We start from the raw sequence: 20,217 nt of genomic DNA on the forward strand, positions 1-20,217 counted from the left end.
TAACCTCTAACAGCATAAAACTTAACAGGCCAAACCCTAACGAAAACAGTAGAACACAGCACTCATTCCTTCACTGTAACATATCTCCGCAAGAGAAAAACAATGGAAATATAAAACTAATTACTAAACCATGCAAAATTATCCACTTTTTCTCAGGGAGTATATAGCCACCAACATCAGAAATGCCACTTGTTTGGAAATATTTATTTTAAGTTAATTAATTTCGTGGAAGACATTATTTTAGCTTTGTACATATATATGCATACAAAACAAATATATGCTCATAAGCACATCGTAATTACAATGTATTGTCTGTTGAATAAAATCTTAGCAAATTATGTCATAGACTGCTAAAATGAAGACGATGTACAGAAATATTATGTTCAAGATACATTTCACACTCTGTAATACTCGCCAATGCTGGTTTATCGCATCCAGAACAACTTTTACGTCTTAACTTTTAAAACTGTAAAGCCAGTGTATTAGATCTTCCATCACTTAAATATTTAGTTTCTAAAGAGTTTCTAATGTCATTTCGACATTCTAGCAAATAACATAGGGTCAAAGTACTCTACACATTATTGGAAAGTTCCATGCTGCATATGATGTAAAGTTGACCTGGCGTTTTCTGTTTATTTCCAGTTATTTAACGATAAATTTCCATTTCCATTGTTAATGTACGTTTTCCACTTACATCGTAATGTCAATCGTCTGTCCAGATTTGGAAAGAGAAAAACATTTTGCACGGATTTCCTTGTTTCTTTAAATGTCAACACCAATTTTGAATTTCGCGCCCATGCTTTGTAGCTTGATTTTTAAGCCGGCGAGACAGCGTTGCCACATTTCAGGATTCCGGGATTAATAGCGCTGGCCGTGGTTGAACACACCTGTTTACAGCCTCAGCTTTTAGCCTAGGCAAGGAGATTTTAGTGCTCTGCGACAGGCGTTGATTTTTATTATGGTAAGGGGCTTCACCGTACAATGGTACGGTGTTAACGCATTCAAAATTTTCATTTCGATCAATGAAGGACCAATAACAACTATATCGTGGGCACAGAGGATTCCGTGCTCGTAGCGAACGTGCTCGTAGCGAACACGTGCGCTCAGTGAACACCAGAAGGAAAGGATTTGCAGGTGCGTACTGTTAGCGAACACAAAAACTTCCCCTGTCTTGTTTGTCCTTGAAACATGCAAGTGTTGCCAGTGATATCTTACATGAAAGTTTTTGTTAAAATATTGATATATTTCATCTTCCTTAAAAATCAAATTTTACATAGGAAATGTAAAAGTTAATTAACCTAGGTTACTTTTTGTACAAAGAACAACTTCCTAAGACATTTGTAAATGTTATTATCAATTTTCAGTTTCTCCAAAGCTGTTTTCATCCGATTGTCGATGTCCATGTAAGTCTTCTTCCTTTTACCGATAGAGGCTCCAAGTTCTCTCTGCCTAATTTCGAACATGGCTGAATGCCTACGTGGTTAGGTTAGGCTACCTAGTTCTCTTAGACTAAATAGTAATTTTTCATTGTATTTATGCTAATGGAACCTAACCTAACAGGCCTAAACTCACCTCGTAGGCATTCCTCCTCTGACGTCAGAACACAAGGTAGCAAAACTGTTGTGCGACAAGGAAAACCGGATTGAAGAATGATCAGGGGTGAGTCAGGTCAAGAGCCATCAGCCACTGAGGTGTTTCTCCACGCAAGTTGGCTTATCACTGGCAACACTTGCATGCTGACCAGATTCAAGGACAAATAAGACAGGACAAGTTTGCGTGTTCGCTAACAGCACGCAACTGCAAATCCTTCCGTAACTGTGTTCGCTAAGAGCACGTTTTCGATACGAGCACGTTCGCTAACAGCACGGCACCGTGCAGAGAGTGCAAAATCATTTGACACGAAATATGTTGCTCCGTCATCATACAGTGCTGCTTGCCCCTTAAAAGAACAGGTGGTAAAAGTGATTTGACGGCAGGCATATCTACATTGCAACTTGAAATAGCCAATCAGCAGCCTCGAAATTGTAACGGGTGACAACAGAATATTTTTGTCCGACGATACCCGTCATGCATTGTATTTATATTAACCAGAATAACACTTGTTACAATTTTTATTCTGGGGCACCAAATAAATGTCCAAATCTCATCATTCCTTCATTTGGTACACATTTATTTTAAGGTTCAGATTACTGATATTGATACTGCTATTGTGTATGAAAATATTAACAGAACTACAACCAACCGGGAAAAATTCACTACCTGTAAATTGGTGCGACATCTTTTGACATAAGTTGCATATTTTTTTCTTTACTTGATAATGAATATCGTGGACCATGAAAACAATATATATAAAAAACCTGAGCGTAATTAATGTACGTAAATCTATAGACGGTCTAATTGGGCTGGTTCAGAAGTTTAGGCTGCATGGATACGGGCTAATGGGTGACCCCAGCAGAGGTCAGAGTCAAACCTGTCAAACTTAAAATAGGGTGTTTCAATATAGGTTGGTCCAGTAAAATAATTATTATGGATTCTAATTGCTGTATCAAGGTCAAACTGTGATACAGCATAAATGAATAAATTGTCGTCGTGTCATATGGAAATAGCTGCCTCTATGTTTAAAACACAGTGTGACAAATCTTTTTGACAAAAATTGCATCAAACATAGCAGGAGTGACAAGGGTAATTTTGGTGATGATGTGCTTCAGTTCATTCAATGAGCGTGGGCTGTTTTCGTACACTCTCCATTGTTATTCAAATAAAATTGTCCGGTGTCAGATTTGGTGCCCGAGGTGGCCAGTCATTTCGAAATTATTCTGTTCTTGAATAAGGAACTCACGAACTGCATGGATGTGTCAGAAGTTTGTCGCGTTGCCCCATCTTTTGCTGATTATGTGCAAAAGAACGTTGCACTTGCTGTCATTAACTTTGATCTTCATGCACCTACGCCGACTTCCGTGGGGGAGTGGTTAGCACAAAGTGCTACGGCACCAGGGATCCCGGGTTCCAATCCCGTCCTGGGCATGAGTGTTCTTTGTGAGTGTCCCCACATCAATTTTATCATACCATCCTCATCGTTACGATTATCCATAAGTGGAAGAAAGGCGACATTAAATAACATACATCAAATCAAATAATATGTATATGCGCATATATATGTATGTACACACACAATCCTCACAGAAAGTTTGGACTATTTTTATATTAGACACAACAAGTTTGGTATATTATTATACAGGGTGAGGCAGTCATACGGGAAGATTTAAAAAATTCACAAAAAATAGAGAGAATAAATATTAGTTATTTTTTCAACATGAATGTACTGTACATGAGTGTAAATTACTAGTGTACCTGAAAAATGTTCATTTTTTGGATATGGTGTCATTAATATGGCGTCCTTGGTGTTGCACACATTGTCGGAGTCTCAGAGTAAATCCGCCCATCCGGAATTAATCCACACACTCTCCATTCAGAAAAAGTAACAGTGTGATGTGCATTATCGTCTCGTGGAATCATCGGCCCCTACTTTTTCGAAAATTAACACGGTGACGGTAAACGCTGGACGCTATGCTGACATGTTGGTAACCTTTTTCCTGCCTGTCCTCGATGGCTATGACCCAGATGAAGAAACACTCTTCCTGCAAGATGGTGCAACTAGCCATAATGCCAGAGTGTCTATGAATGTGCTTAGACTCGCATTTCCTGGTCGTCTCATCAGCAGATTCAGCGATATTCCGTGGCCTGCCAGTTCACCCGACTTAACGGCTCCTGACTTTTCTCTTTGGGGTTACCTCAAATCCAAAGTATTCAAGGACAACCCTCCAAGAACCAGGGAAGATTTGAAGGAGCGAATTCGGCAAGTGATCCACAACATTCTGTTAGAGATGCAACGCAACGTCTTGAGCGGATTTACTCTGAGGCTCCGACAATGTGTGCAAAACCAAGAACGCCATCTTAATGACACCATATTAAAAGAAATGAACATTTTTCAGGTACACTAGTAATTTTCACTGATGTACAGTACATTCATTTTAAAAAAATAACTAATATTTGCCCTCTCTATTTCTTGTGAATTTTTTAAATCTTCCCGTTTGACTGCCCCACCCTGTAATAGGCAGTGATAGGCACGGTGACATATGTCGGCGAAAAGACGAGAAAGCCCGCCAGACATATACCATGTGTTGTTGCATTCCAAAGCTGTGCACATCACCTATTGTCTAACATAACAATATACCAAACTTTTTGTCAGGAGTGTTTGTGTATATACATATATACTTATATGAAGGGGTCGCTTTGGAATCAAGGGATCCCGGGTTCGATGCCTTGTGGAGGCACATTGCACCATGGTTCGGGTCCCACTTTACATTATAGGTCCAGTCCCGATTAGCCTATCTGTGCATAAAGTGAACTTAAAACATCAAATCAAATATGGCGGGTGTCGAAACAAGCCTCTTGATTTTTCAGAATAACGGAACTCGTTTGGACGTCTAGAAAGGATTTTTATATCTCTATGTAATTCCCTTCTACACTACACCGGAGCCACGATCGGACTCCTTGCTTCACCTCTTTGTTTATTCCGAAGTGCTAACTTCCGAGGCATTTTTAAGGGTCCATACAAGTGAAAATCACTTGGAGCGAGGTCCAGACTGTAAGAATGGCGTGACAGTAACTCCCAGCCGAGTTTCTGTCGTGTGTAAATCGTTTGGTTGGAAGTATGCGGACGTGCATTGTATTGCAGAAAGAAAACGTCTTTGGTGATTGAAACCGGGCTGTGTTTTCTTCAGAGCATTGTGTAGCCTACGTCTTTGAGACTGACAGTAGTAAACATTGATGGTGGATATAGAACTGGGTGATACCCATCGATTGTCGTTCCACTCGCAGAATATTCATGGGAATATCTGCATTGGGCTCCGAGACACCTCGGAGAGGATCGTCTCACACTGATGCATGGCCATCTCCAACGCATTTACAACATTCCAATTTTTTATCCTTGTATATCTTTTTCTATCTTTATTTTTATCTCTGTCCCTATTCCTCTTTTTCTATCTTTTTATCTGTTTTCCTTCTTTTTATCTCCCTCTTCTTCTCCACCTCCGTTTCCATTTTATTTCTTTCATTCGCTGCTTCATTCTTTCTTTCTCTTTATCTACCTTTCTTTGCAATTTCTCTTTCATCCTGTTTCTTTTTCTATCTCTCTCTTTTTCTATCTCTCTCTTTATCTATCTTCCTTTTTAATTTCTCCTTTTTCCATCCTTTGTTTCTCTTTTTCTTTCTACTCTTCCTCCTTCTGCTTCTCTACTTTCTTCTTCTGTTTCTCTCTCTATTTCCTTTGTATTTCTTTTTCTATTTTTATTTGTATAACTCTCTCTCTCTCTCTCTTCATTCTTTCTCCATCTTCCTCTCTTTCTTCATTTGTTTATACATTTCCTTCTATCTCCTTCTCTCTCTTCATTCTTCTTTTTTCTATTTTTCTTTCTTTCTCGCTCTTTATCTGTTTCTCTACCTCTTTTTGCTTTTCTTTGTCTTCCTTTCTCTCTTTATATCGTTCTGTTTCTTTTTCTTCAACTTTTTCATTTCCAATTTCCTCTTTTGTTCTCTAGTTCCATTTTCTCATTCATGAGACATCGAATGATTGATTGATGCACTCTGAAATGTATTGGGGTGGGGTATATGCTATTGGAAAAGTTATACAGTGTCACCAATGACCCGCGTCCTCTGGCCCACCACACCCTATCCTGAGTTGCACATACTTGGTGTGCAATGCGAACCATTGTGCCGCTGTAGACTGTACCTGTACTGGGGATGTAGCCTGGAAGCTTCCGAATGTAAGGCAACTAGCGTGGGCAGTAATTTTTTTTGGTATGGATGGGATGAACTAAAAAATGTTTTGCAATTTCCGTTTTTAACTTTCGTTTTAAAAGTTATTCAAAGACAAAATTAGTAATCGGAGATCATTTTAAGGGAGTTTGCATTTATGACTTAGGTTTTTCCCGAGTTCTTTACTGCATCCATTTGAAAATTTAGATTTTCTCAAAAATTCTGAAGAGGCTATAGCCCCAACAGCTCCCCCTGCGTACGCCAGTGGAGAGACCCGTCTATTTATTGGAAAAGTAAATGCATTTTCAAATCAATTTGGTTCCCAGGCAAGCCCAAGGTCAAACGGAACGAAAAATCTTAACGTTAATGTTAACCTTTCTGCTTAAACGTGAGCTAACATAGCGTTAACCACGTTTAAGAAAGCTTGGTCAAAGTGGCCACGAGTGGAACACCATTCAACCACGTTCCATGACAATTTCACAGCAAACTTTCTCGCACTTAGCTCAATTCAGTTCCTGCTATTTGTGCTTCAAACCTTAGACCGCCACAAGTGGCATTTTTGCGCGGATTTCACGTGCATTGAAAGCGGCGACTTCCTGCTTCCGCCTACTCTCCGGGTAACACGATGCCACTAGTGACATCTAGCGTCACTTTTACAACTTCTCCATAAGTTACCTTCCGCTTCCTAATTGTCGGGCCTGCTTGCCATTGGCGGAAAGCTGAGTGACGATGGATCTTTAATGGGAAGTGGAAGTGGGGTATTGCATCACCGAGTTCACACGTCCGTTGGGATTATGGTTCTCTGAAGGAAGAAAGTGAAAGTCCCGTGGCCCTGTTTGACTCTTTCTCAACGTTCGTTACTTTTGCCTTCTGGCAAGGCTGTGAGAATTGGGCGCTGCACATTCAATTCAAGGTATTATGTCCGCAGGATGAAAACAACTAGTGAGATTTGGCGTAAAAGTAAATTTTTGCAAATATTTCCTTCGTCGCAATTATTTATTAAAGGCGTCGGCATAAATTTTTGTTGGGCTGGTTCAGGCAAATGATAGTAACAATTATTCATTACTGTGCTTAAAATAATAACGTGTATAAACTATGAAAACACATTTTATTATAAATGTATTATTATTATTATATCGTTGGGGAGACTTATCTACTCGATCCACCAAATAGTGAATAAACAACACAACTATTTCTAGTTATTTTTTTTACGTTTCACACAGTTAGTGTGCCGTAATTTATCTTTTTGGTTTTTAACTTTTACACATCTCGTTAAATAAAAAACCTTTAAAAGTTAGGAAGAAATGTATCCGTAGTTTTTATATGTGCCCTCTTTCATGAAACTCTAATTTTTTATTTTTTTTAAATTATGAAAGCATTTATTCCTTAGTTAAAAATAAACTGGTCCCAGTTTTTATACTAGCTTTTTTCAATTTAACGGTTTTTTTACTTCGTTCTGCTGCACGAATAGTAACTGAACATTATTGCTGTTATCAGTAATGAAAGTAACAAGCTCTCTGTTCTTTTGCAACTTGAAATGAAGGATGCAAATTTGCAGGTGACCTGTTCGACCTCCTACCTCTTCCCGACATCCATGATTCTTTTGCAAATATTCTGATGAAGGGGGACGGGGCAGAAGTCTTGATGAAAGTTCAGCCGGGGAGGGAAGAAAATCTTCATTCCGTCTCACCCATTTACAAACCCTGTATTGACGCGTACACAACAGGGACGAATCTACAGTTGGTGTGGTCCGCCCCACCCCGAAAAACCTTATTCCCATGCATATTTAGGGTAATTTTAGCCACGGTGACGCCAGGAGTAATTGTCTAGGGGTACTGAGGGAATGCGGAGCTGAAAAATAAAGCAAACACGAAACATGGATACCTTGCATTAAACATCGAAGACCAATGAAATTCTAGAAGCTTCTATGAAGATATGTGAATCAACCTGAACGTTAGGGACTTGCTTCATTTACTTGCTCTTGACGACAAAAACCTGTTTTGTCATTTGAAACGAACAATCTTGTTCGAGGCAGGCTAATGACATGTATTACATCTTAAACTCTAAGAAAGGGTATACATTACCAGGGTCGGCGTCGGGGGGGGGGGGGGGGTTACGAAGGGGTGCACGCACACCCCATAATATTCTTCCGCCCCTCTTTCAGCACCCCTTTTTCAAAACACATGTTTAACTGAAAACATTAACTTTGCAGGAACATGATAAATTGAAGGAGTGTTGTTCTTTTTCAAAGGGTAACACAATTAGGGAAAAAAATATGTCTCGTTTTCACCCCCTCCTCACACCTGCTTGCCTCTACCTAAAGAAAGTCTTCTGTCTCCCTTGAAAAAACTGTTCATTTAGCATATTTCCAAGCATCTAGTGGTGGTGGCAAAATCAAGCAAAAATGAAGAAAGTCTCTGGTATTCTTCATTCTCAGATGCCTACGAAAAGTTGAATTATATTTGATGTGATTAAATGTTACATCCCTGCTTCATGTTTTCTTTATTTTCAACATCGTGCCCCTTAAATGTCATTCCGCATCCCCTCAGCACCCCTAGATGATTAATCCTTGCGCCGCCGCTGAATATAACACAAATTCGATCGTTTTGAACTACAACGTGTAATGCAAGAAGAGTTGAGTTGAATTGAGTTGGTGTTTTAAGTCCACTTTATGCACAGTAAGGCTAATCGGGACTGGACCTACAGTTTAAAGTGGGATCCGAACCACTTGTGCCTCCACCGGGTATTGAACCCGGGACCCCTTGATTACAAGGCGACGACGCTACCACTGCGCCATCTGGAAGGTCCTAATGCAAGAAGAGAGAGAGAGATAGAGATTCTTGCTTTTATCAATGACTAGCTGATTACCCGGCTTTGCCCTGGTATTTATTTATCCCAATCTTCTATTAGACAGGAAAATAATGAATTCTAACTATAGTTTAAATGTAAATGTAAATCCGTAAAAACAATGAAAAATATGTTGTTGTTCATAATTTTTTTGTGCTTTTCAGTGCTTTCTTGCCTGCCTATTTTTCGAGTTTTTAGTACCTATCTATCTTCAAACTGTTTGTGAGCCCTTATCTTCCGTTAATTTCCTAATAACATTACCGCGGATAGTGTAAATAATATAGAACAATGAAAAGTATTGGAGATATAACAAATTATTATGAAATATTTTGTTTTCATAAGCGCTTGAACTTTATGTCTATTTTTTTCCAAACGACTGATTTGGCCAAGATACTGCATGAGATGTTGTACACAACATAGTTTGCAAACACGGTTCAAATAATAATTGCTATGATATTGCGAAATACATTGTTGTATTCTGTAAATTGATGGAAAATAAGGTTCGTTGCTTGTTCAGATATTGTATGAACAAATACACACTCACGCATCATCGAAAATCGTATCATCGCTATGTAGGACTAATGATTTTGTAATGTAACCGTAAGTACGATGATTAGTAATAATTGAATTACTTTTGTATTTCAGCTGAATGGTTGAGACCTTGCTACAAATCCGATCCAGAAGTGAACAACTGCCTCAGAGACACATTTCAGTACATGTTTCCTGCTTTGGCAAGAGGTAAGCTGGGGGCTATCAATTTATAACAGTATGAGGTAGCATAATAAGTACATAATAATCTATGTACTACAATGAATATACGTACAGGGTGGCTGAAAAGTAACTCCCTATTGAAAGGGACTTCGAACAAACATGTTCTGCACTTCTCTGAGTATTTACCAAGATCCCACAGTCAACACTAGACACCGGATTTTTATGTAATATCCAAGAACAAAATATGTACATAAATATGTAACAATAACTGATAAAATATGTATCAAAAGGATATGTAGCTAAATACCTAGGTATGTAGAATAGGTAATATTAAAAATAATCGAGTATCCAAGCAAAATTCAAGAATTCTGCTATATACGTACATATTTTATTTGAACATATTAAACATAATTGTAAGGATATATGTTATTCAAATTAAATGTGTATCAAATTTAGAAACTCAAAAACGCACAGCAGCGTGTGCATATTTAAGAAACCAATATTGTGAACTAGAAAATTTTTCAGATACAATTCTATAAACAACAGCAAACAGTATCGCCAATGATGTGTAAAGATACAGAAGGTATATCAGAAAAAGCACTAGTCCTAAATAGATGGAAGGAATACTTTAGAAAGATTCTTAATAATAATGTAACAATAGGTATGCAGGCACCATTAGAACAGCATGACAATAATCGACATGAACTACATCCTCCATCTAACTAACTAACTAACTAACTCCCTAGCCTTCTTAAACCCGAAGGTTCATGGCTGCAGCAACACAGGCCTACCATCTTTCCCTATCTTGAGCAAGTTCTATATACTCTTTTCCATCCCTACCGATTTCCCTTAGGTCCATCTCAACGTTGTCCCTCCATCTTCATCTTGGCCTTCCTACAGGTCTCTTACCATCAGGTTTCCCAACAAGAATCCTGTAAACGCCTCTTTCCTCTCCCATTCGTACCACATGGCCTGCCCACCTAACTCTTCTTGATTTAATTATTCTAATAATATCTGGACATGAATACAAATTACTTAGTTCTAAATTATGTAACCTTCTCCACTCACCTGTCTCCTAATCCCTTTTAGGTCCAAAGATTTTCCTAAGGATCTTATTTTCAAATACTCTCAATTTATGTTCCTCTTTCAATGTAAGGGACCAAGTTTCAGATCCATATAATACTACAGGCAAAATTACTGTTTTGTATATTTTAACTTTTAGTTTCTTAGATATTAAACGAGAAGACAAAAGTTTATGAAGAGAGAAGTAACATGCATTTCCTGAATTAAGCCTACTTTTTATTTCCTCTTTAATATAATTTTCATTTGTTAATATTACTCCTAAGTATTTGAATTTGGAAACTGGTTCAAACGAGTTGTTATAAATAATTAGATTTTGATTATTAACTAACACTTGGTTTCGACCTGTAAGCATATATTTTGTTTTCTCTTTGTTAACTTCCAAACCTATCTCTTTAGCAGTTTTAAAAAATATTTTAGCATTATTCTGCATATGCTAACAACTGAGTCACACCACTTAATTTTAGTCCTTTTTTAGTTTCTTTTACCTTCCTAACAGCATATTCTAAGGCAAAAGTAAAGAGCAATGGAGATAATGCATCTCCTTGTTTTAACACATCATGAATTGTAAATTTGTCAGACATATTAATACCCACACGAATTTTACTTTCTGTTTCACTGGTGCATATTTTTATCATACTAACAAGCTTCTTAGGTATTCCAAACTCTACTAATATATTATATAATTTATCTCTTTTGACCGAATCATATGCTTTTTTGAAATTAATGAATAGCTGATGGACATTTTGATTATATTCCCACTTTTTTCAAGTGTCTGTCTGATGTGAAAAATCTGATCTGTAGTTGATCTGTTACGTTTAAATCCACATTGATAATCACCTATAATATCATTAGCATATGGTGTTAGTCTTGTTAAAAGAATGTTAGACAATATTTTGTATGTTGTTGAGAGTAGAGAAATTCCACGGTAATTATTGCAGTTCATTTTATCACCTTTTTTAAACACAGGAACAATTATGGATTCTTTCCACTGTTGAGGGATTTCTTCTTTATTCCATATTAAGCAAATTAATTTATGAATTTGACATATTAATGAATTTCCACAATATTTAATTAACTCAGCTGGTATTAAATCAATGCCAGGTGCTTTGTTATTCTTTATCTTTTTAATAGCATCTTTAACTTCAGTCAAGTTAGGTTCTGGAACTGAAGGTTCTGCTGTGTGGATTTCATTCACTTCTGATTTATCTCCTACATGGACATTTAAAAGGTCATTAAAGTAGTTCTTTCATCTATTTAGAATATCGCTTGGGTCAGCTAGAAAATCACCGTCTTTATCTTTTATCAAGTTTACTTTAGGTTGCCACCCCTTTCTAAACTCATTTACACCTTTATATAAATCTCTGATATTTTTATTTTTGCTGTTTGTTTCAATTTCGTTAATTTTGCTTTTCAAGTAATCTCTTTTTTTACTTCTAAACGTGCGGTTAACTTCTCGCTTTATTCTATTATAATTGTTTAGATTTGTATCATCAGAGTTATTTAACCACCTAAGTCTAGCCTGATTTCTTATTTCTATTAGATTATGGCATTCATTATCAAACCATGGCTTACTTTTTGTCGGTTTATGGTATCCTATACTTTCTTTAGCTGCTGATTCTATTGCATTACGTATGTGCTCCCAATTATTTTTTACGTCTGTTTCATTTATGTTTTCATCATCATTTAAATCCTGCAAAACATCAAATCTATTTGACAGTTTAATTTGGTAATCTTTCTTAATTCTTTCACTGAGAGTCTTTCTCTTAATTTAGCAATTACTAAATAATGGTCACTGGCACAGTCAGTACCTCTATGTGTACGAACGTCAATTATACTAGTATGCCTTCTCTTATCAATGAGAATATGATCTATCTGATGATTAATTTTTCCATCTGGAGAAGACCAGGTATATTTATGAATATCTTTATGTTTAAAAGTGGTACTTTTCACAATTAAATTCTTTGAGGTTGCAAAAGTAATCAATCTTATACCATTATCATTACTTAATTCATGAAGACATTCTTTACCAATCGTTGGTTTAAATGTCTCTTCTTTGCGAATCTGTGCATTACAGTCACCTAACAGAATTTTCATATCATACTGAGAAAATTTATCAAAGACCTGTTCTAACTCTGTATAAAAATCATCTTTAGTATTATGATCTTTATCTTCCGTTGGTGCATGTATGTTTATTAAAATAATTTTACACCACCTACCCTGTAAAACTTCATATGATATCCTATCATTAATAAATTCTACTGTTTTAAGAGCCGAGATAATTCTATTATTTATGAAAAAGCCTGTTCCAAAATTATGATTTTCAGTACCACCATACAAAAAAGTATAATTTTTAGTTTTACAATTCCCTTCTCCTGGCCACCTAACTTCCTGGACAGCTACTACATCTAATTTATACTTAACTATCTCATTAACTGTACACTGAAATGCCCCAGGCCGGTAAAGGCTCAGAACATTCCAGGTGCCTAATTTAATATCCTTATTCCTAATGTAGATCTTATTCTTAGTCCAGAGATCTCCCAAAGTAGTCCCCACCCGGAGATCCGAACGGGGGACTATTTTACCTCCGGAATATTTTACCTTGGGAACATCCATGGCCTTATATTGCTGTTTCTTGACATTTTTTTTTACAGTGCAGAGTTGTCAGCTCTACGCCTAACCCCCAATATGAATGGAGGAACTACTACACAAGACAAACACAAACACATTAGACAGCACAATTACTACACAAGACGAACACAAACACATTAGACAGCACAACTACTACACAAGACCCACACAAACACATCACAACTATAACACAATATAAACACAAAACTACCTAACCTACCCATCTTTTGTATCACTACATCCTCCATCGTGGAATGAAATAAGTCACATAATACAAAATCTAAAAACAAACAAAATTAATTAAAAATGGAGGGAGAACATTGAAACAGAAGTTGCACAAGCTGATATCAAGTGTATGGAATGACGAAAAGTACCAACTCAATGGAATGAAGGTATAGTGTGCCCAATTTTAAAAAAGGGAGATACATTCAATTGTGATAATTACAGGCCAATTACACTTTTAAACATAAGATACTGGCTATAATACTAAATAAAGGGCTAATGGAAAGCACTGAATACAAATTGGATGAATATCAAATGGTATTCCGAGTCAACAGATCAACTATAGATAAAATATTCATAGTAAGACAGATTTTTTAAAAAAGCTATGAATATAATATTGGACTCTATAACTTGTTTATAGATTTTACCCACGCATTTGACTCAGTGCACAGGAACAAAGTAATAGATGCTTTAAAATCATATGAAGTACCATTCAAACTAATTAGACTAATTATGTTAACCTTAACCAACAATAAAGGAAGGGTCAAAATAAACAGGGAACTGAGTGAAGAATTCGAAGTAGAATGTGGAATCAAGCAAGGTGGTCTCTTCTTTGCAACTCTGTTTAGTATACTGATGGACTCTGTATTGAAACAGATGGAATTGAGAGGAAACATATCAACAAGATTAAAACAATGTATTGCATATGCCGATGACATCCTTATAACAGCAAGGACAAAAAATAAATTAATAGAAACATTTGAACAACTAGAAAGTGAAGCTTTGAAAATGGGTCTCGTAGCCAATACGCAGAAAACGAAATATCTCAGACGTGTAAAAGGTAAAAGCAGATTACAGGACCTAATTATAAACGATGAGAGAATAGAAGAAGTGAGATCTTTCAAATATCTTCTATCAGTTGTAAATGGCGACAATACAATTGAAGAAGACATTAAAGAGAGAATTTTTCTGGGTAATAAAGCATATTTCGCTAACTTAGCTCTATTTAAGAACAAACTAATATGTAAATCTGCAAAACTGAGACTTTATGATAGCATAATAAGACCCGTAACCACATATGCACTTGGACCCTCAAAGACTCCTGTAAACAGAAACTATCAATATTTGAAAGGAAAATCTTAAGAAGAATTTATGGACCTCTGAAAGAACCTGATGGAAATTGGAGAATACGAATTAACGAAGAACTTAACAAGTTAATCAGGAATGAAAATATCGTAAATTTCATAAAATCACAAAGACCAAGATGGTTTGGGCACGTAAATAGGATGTCTGATGAAAGATTAGTAAGAGAAATATATAAATGGAAACCACTTGGGACACGAGCCATAGGCAGGCCAAAGAAACGGTGGGAAGATTAAATAATTCAAGATCTGAAAGACATGAAAGTAAAGAATTGGACGAAGAGCATCCAGGATAGGAAAAAGTGGAGAGATGTTGAGAAGGCCAAAACTTTCAATACATGAAGTTGTAGCGCCTCAAGAAGAAGAATATTGTCAACTATTAATCACTTTTCACATCACAAATTATTATAGAATATGTAAATATGTAAGAGAGCTCTTTGCAACTTTCGAAACAATTTGTGACAAAAAAGCGTCTACAGAAAGTACGATCGAATGAAAATATATAGCTACTTTTGTACTTTTGTACAAAGTACTTTGCCTAAACCTAAAAGCGAAAACTTGTAACCAGCAAAGGGGAAGGGGGGGAGAAACTCCAGCATCTTTCGATAATTAGCAGTTCTCGTTTTTTTTTTTTTGTGTCTTCATGACCGTCAGCACCACGCATCTCAATGATTAGAAAATATGACATCTTTATGTTTCATAGATCGAAAATATAGGTAAAAGTTTCAAGACAGGAAAAAATTACTGAAATATGTTGTTTTATGCAAAGTAAATTAGCAAATATGTAAAATATGTAATATCCTGGCAAATATGTAAAAATATGTAACATAAAACGTATGCAAAATTATGTCAGTTGTATAATTCGTTGACATTTTCCTGTTAGAAGTTTAGGGAATGGAAATATGTAATTACGTACATATTCGGGCTCTAGTCACACTCATCAGCTTATAATGGTAGTTTCTGAGGGTCTTGGCATCCATGAATGACTAGCATTCATAACCACCATTTATTATTAACAGTGCACAAATTTAAAGTTTACTATTCTCGAACTACTGAAAGTCGAATTTGTCCCATTATTTCCTTACGTAGCTATACTGTGTGAGCTCAAACAGCTTGTCTTACGGTAGAATCATACCATACGACAAATTAGCTGATGTTCGTGTATTTATCAAGGGTTGTTCCACACCATTTCTACCAATTTTTAATTAGTTTATCGCTTCCCACATTTTAAAAATATTACGAACTACTTATTTCATTTCTACGATATCCTTCAAGTGTTCAAAAACCTAAAATTTCCCAATTGCACTGTGTTTTATACAGTATTGTAGGGGCGCTAATTTTGGCTAAATTCAATCTTGAATATCCTTATTATACAGATATAACTTCCACAAAAATTCAATATCTTGTCGAGTCTTAAAAAGTCTCAATGTGATACAAATATCAGATGTTTCGTCTGTTTCCCATTTTGATTGCAGAGCATGAAACGAGTTTTTCAAAAATGTCCATTTTTGAGGGCTTACAGAAAATAATCTAAGACAATTGCGATGAAGCCAAAATCACGGTGATTTTGACGGTGAAGATTATTTTACAAATTAATGGTAGGACAATTGCGGCGATCAGGACCTAACCTAGTTAAAAAAACAAAATAAATAGGTGGCTTGGAAGACCGCATCCACAAATTTATGATGTTCTGGCGGCCTGCCTCAAGAGCCAAGCAGAAGACAGCAACATCAAGTACATGCGGATTGAACTTAATCTGGAAGATCATAAAAGGAAGAAGCGTGACATTAGCGTCGACGAGAGAGTTGGAATGTGGAGGAAACAGGTAGCTTCAAAAGGTGTCTATTTGCTCTAGCCCATGTTCAAAAACTTGATTGAACCAAATTCCCAGCCGAAAATATCAATATTTCACATAATTCTCTTGTAAGAGGTATTGTACGAGGTGTTAAATCACCCTTCAATTTGATACAAGATTTAAAATGCCATCGCAATTGTTCACCCGCCCTTTCACTTCTAACTGTGTTCATCGCAATTGTCCGGCTACCCACAGAAAAAAGGGGATACAGGCACGTCATACAATATTCGGACTTGCCTGACACTGCACAGCAAACATAAGACATATTGTAGTTAAAATGCAGTGCCTCCTGAAAGGTTACTTTGTGCTTCAAAATGAGAAATTACGAGAAGGTATCGATCGGATTCAATGTAGTATAGCATGGAATCTTGAGAGACCAAAATTGTTGTAAACAAAAAGAAAGGGTATTTATGTCTGAAGAATATGGTTTCTGAAACATTACATTTACAGAAGTTATGGCGATTCTCAGAAACGCTAAAAAAACGCGACTACACCCTGTTCCTGGAATCTCTTGAGCGAGCGAACGAAAACAAGTCTCCCGCAAGTAGTGACTCGTGAGGGCTCAACCAATGAACACTTGAGAGCGGAAGTGAGTGCATGGAGGGGAAAACGCGGCCTCCTCTACCAGCCATTTGCAGCAGCGCGCACTGCTCTTCGCACACTAGCTTCTCCCCTTCCCTACCGTTATGCGTGGCCTTGCTTTGCTCCACATTATCCAGACACCGAGTGCAATTGAAAATGACCATCAGATCCAAACCCAAGCCTCAAAAGCATGTTCATTGTCGGTTTTGAATACTTGAAGGATACAGAAATAAGTGGTTAAATTATTAATATTTTTTATATAAATGGTGAAGCGGTAACGGTTGTTCGAAATGTTATGGAATAACCCTCAAGGAACTGGTGAACATTTCAAAGGAAAGTAGATTTTTAATCACTTAACGATACACTCAGCTTTTCAATATATTTCTTTCCCCCTTCATTTCAGGCATACCAGAGATTAATGTGAACCGCTTCGAGCCAATGGAAATCGCCAAGCTGAGCCTCACCCAATCAGCAGGGGGTATCAACGTTGCAGGATACTTCAAGCATATCATTGCGCATGGTGCCAGTAACTCTACCACAACGTTCGTCAAGTAAGTATGATTGTAATATAAATTTTGAGTTTGTTGCCAACGGTAACTATTACGTAACCGGAAGCCATACTGAAAGCTGTACTATAACTTGACAAGTTTAAAAACAAGACGCTGCAAATAGCTGTTGCGCAGCTCACACCACATTTCCCCACTCCATTCTCCGCAACGACGTTGGTTCGCAGTGTTGCAACCTGGAGGGAACGGAATGGTCTGAGAATTTTCAACGAAATATCGGGACTTAACTTGTCAGGCTATAGGTACTCTACTTGCTCGGTTAAGGTGTGCTCAAAGATGAGTGGGACTGGTTGTGGGCGTCTATCTCCTTTCCCCCTCTTACAGTAGAGCGTCGATTATCCGAACGTCGGTCAACCGAACGACCGCTTAACCGAACTGTGTACTCGCTCACTTTCAGATATCTGTAATGAAAAAAGTACGTGACTTAGCTGCTCGTAAGCGTGTAGGCTTGCTTAGACAGACCAAAATAAAGGATTTTTTTAAACGTTAATTTTGTGTACTGTGTGTATTGTTCATGCAAAATGCGTATGTAATATGTACATATTTTTGTTTAATAAACTGTACCACATACTATATATTCCTACTAAAGTTGCCTTTGTACGTTACTTTGTAATACATACTTAAAGAGATGCCTGTTTTTATGAATAAATTTACTGTACAGTACTTCTTTTTGGCAAATAAACATGTACAGTTCGATTATCCGAACAAACCAGTTTTCCGAACACCCATGTCCCCCAATTACTTCGGATAATCGACGCTCTACTGTATTTATTTTGTTTCCCATACTTCTCTTTCTTGCTTTCTTTTACTGTATCATTCTCTTCCTCGCCTTCTCTATTTTTCTCCTATTCTCACTATTCTTATCTCTCTATCATTCTATTTATTCCGCATCTACGACATTTTGGTGCCAGAACTTTTTCGTAAAATAAGGTAAGGCGTGTGCACACTTGCCATGAAGGCATATGTGATGTAGAGGTATAGAGCTACGCATATTCTTGATATCGGCCATATTTGGGATGATGTGATCAGCATCACAACCCGGCCGCCTTTACCCCCGAGGTCGTCCCCAGGTTCCCATTGATACGAGGCTGGGTGGGCCTCAGAGCCGCGAAACGATTGGAAAAATTCCTGGTCAAGGTCACCTAACGGGATTCGAACCCGGATCTTCTGCGTGGTGGTCAGATGCTCAACGAACTGAGTTTTTTGGTGCTAGGTAATTTTGATGCCTGTGTATTCTGATGCTTAATAATTTATGCCTTTCTCTCTTGCACAGCCATTCATTGCCCTCTGACCTCTGGCCCACAATGCAATGTAATGATAAAGTTGAGAAATTTGTGAGCGAACAAACTCATGCACAAGACATTTGTGGATTTAACAGTGAAATGAAGACAATTACCAGCAAATCGCGACAAAGCAGTCAACAAGATTTTATAGTCACCTGAATCTAAGGTGACATCATCATATGTTTATTTGCCAACTATTGAAACTATTATTCCACATAGGTTATTTTCTTTTTGTAATACTAATAAACTTAGGGGTTTCCTATTATATTAACACTTGTGTTAGTGATGAGAGGTTAGTGTATTTAGTATTATAGTTATGTAGCAGTGGCGGCGATTAGGGGGGCGAGGGGGTCAGTATTCCCCCAATTTTTGCAACTTTTGCTCTCGCACTATGCTAAACCTTATTTGCCAAGGGAAAGTCCCCTAGTTTGCCCCCCATCCTCCGTTTTGGGGCCAAATCGCCGCCACTGTTATGTAATATTACAATAGTGGAGCTAAATGGGCCACGTCTGGTGCATGAGTATGTTCAATCACAAGTTTCAAGACTTCATAATTAACAGTGTGGACGCACGCCACTGCTTGAGAGAACGCTGATATTATAATTTATGGTCTTTTTCTTTAAGTACCAAAAACAATCATGAATTAGTGTCTTCCCACCGTGAGGGTTATTCACTAACAAAGCCATTTTCTATGTGATGATGAAGATATTCAGCATATACAGTCACTGAAAGCGAATCAGGTGTCAGAGGTGAAAGAGTGTGCTAGAAAAAAATGCACCGAAATGTCTCGCACAAAAATTATCTAGCACCAAAGAGTCCTGGCACCAAAATTTCCGACTTCCATTTATTCCTTCACTTTCTCTTCTCTCTCTCTTACTTTTATATTTTCCATTCTCCTTTCTTCTATTTTATACTATTCTTTTCAATTCATGTCTGTTTCCCTTTTATCCATTTCTCTCTTTCTATTTCTCCTTCGCCTTATTTTCTTCCTCTTTTATCTTTCTTATTCTCAGTTCTCTCATTCTCTCTCTTTCCATTTTTTACTATATTCTCCTCTTTCTTTCCATTCTCTCTTTTGCTTTCAATCACTCTTCATTTCTCCCTTTCTTTCCATTTACTCATTCACCTTCTTTCCATTCTCTCTCTTCTTCTCCTTTTATCTCTCATTAACCTTATTTTCTTATTTCTCTGTCTTATTCTACTTTTTCTTATATAATTATCCAGGCCATTTCACTGCTCTCCCTCCAATTTTCTTTTTCTTTTCTTTTTTGCTTGAAAATGTAGAGTAAGATTATTTCCATAACATCCCTGACTGTTGTCCATTTGCAGCTTGGGAGCGAGTCATAAATCCCGAAGCAGCCAATCAACAAGCGAGCTACTGAAGTCATTCCAACCCAGCATGAATCGCTGATCCTCTTCTTCGCGCTCCTTGCTGTCGGTAGGATCACTAGCTAGACTCGCGCAGTCAGCCGGAGCTGTTCC

General features: G+C 37.2%; 1 protein-coding gene across 1 annotated transcript in view; it reads left to right on the plus strand.

Moving 5' to 3' along the window:
• Positions 1–20,217, plus strand: part of LOC145994147 (uncharacterized) — a 118,406-nt gene that overhangs the window by 14,710 nt on the left and 83,479 nt on the right. Inside the window, exons 2-3 of the mRNA XM_083130238.1 lie at positions 9,310–9,402; positions 17,291–17,438. Of these exons, the coding sequence (XP_082986364.1) occupies positions 9,310–9,402; positions 17,291–17,438 (241 nt within the window). The remainder of the gene's footprint in view (positions 1–9,309; positions 9,403–17,290; positions 17,439–20,217) is intronic.

The sequence above is a fragment of the Lepisma saccharinum genome, chromosome 10, assembly GCF_977018435.1.
Source record: "Lepisma saccharinum chromosome 10, izLepSacc3.1, whole genome shotgun sequence".
Taxonomy (NCBI): Eukaryota; Metazoa; Arthropoda; class Insecta; order Zygentoma; family Lepismatidae; genus Lepisma; species Lepisma saccharinum.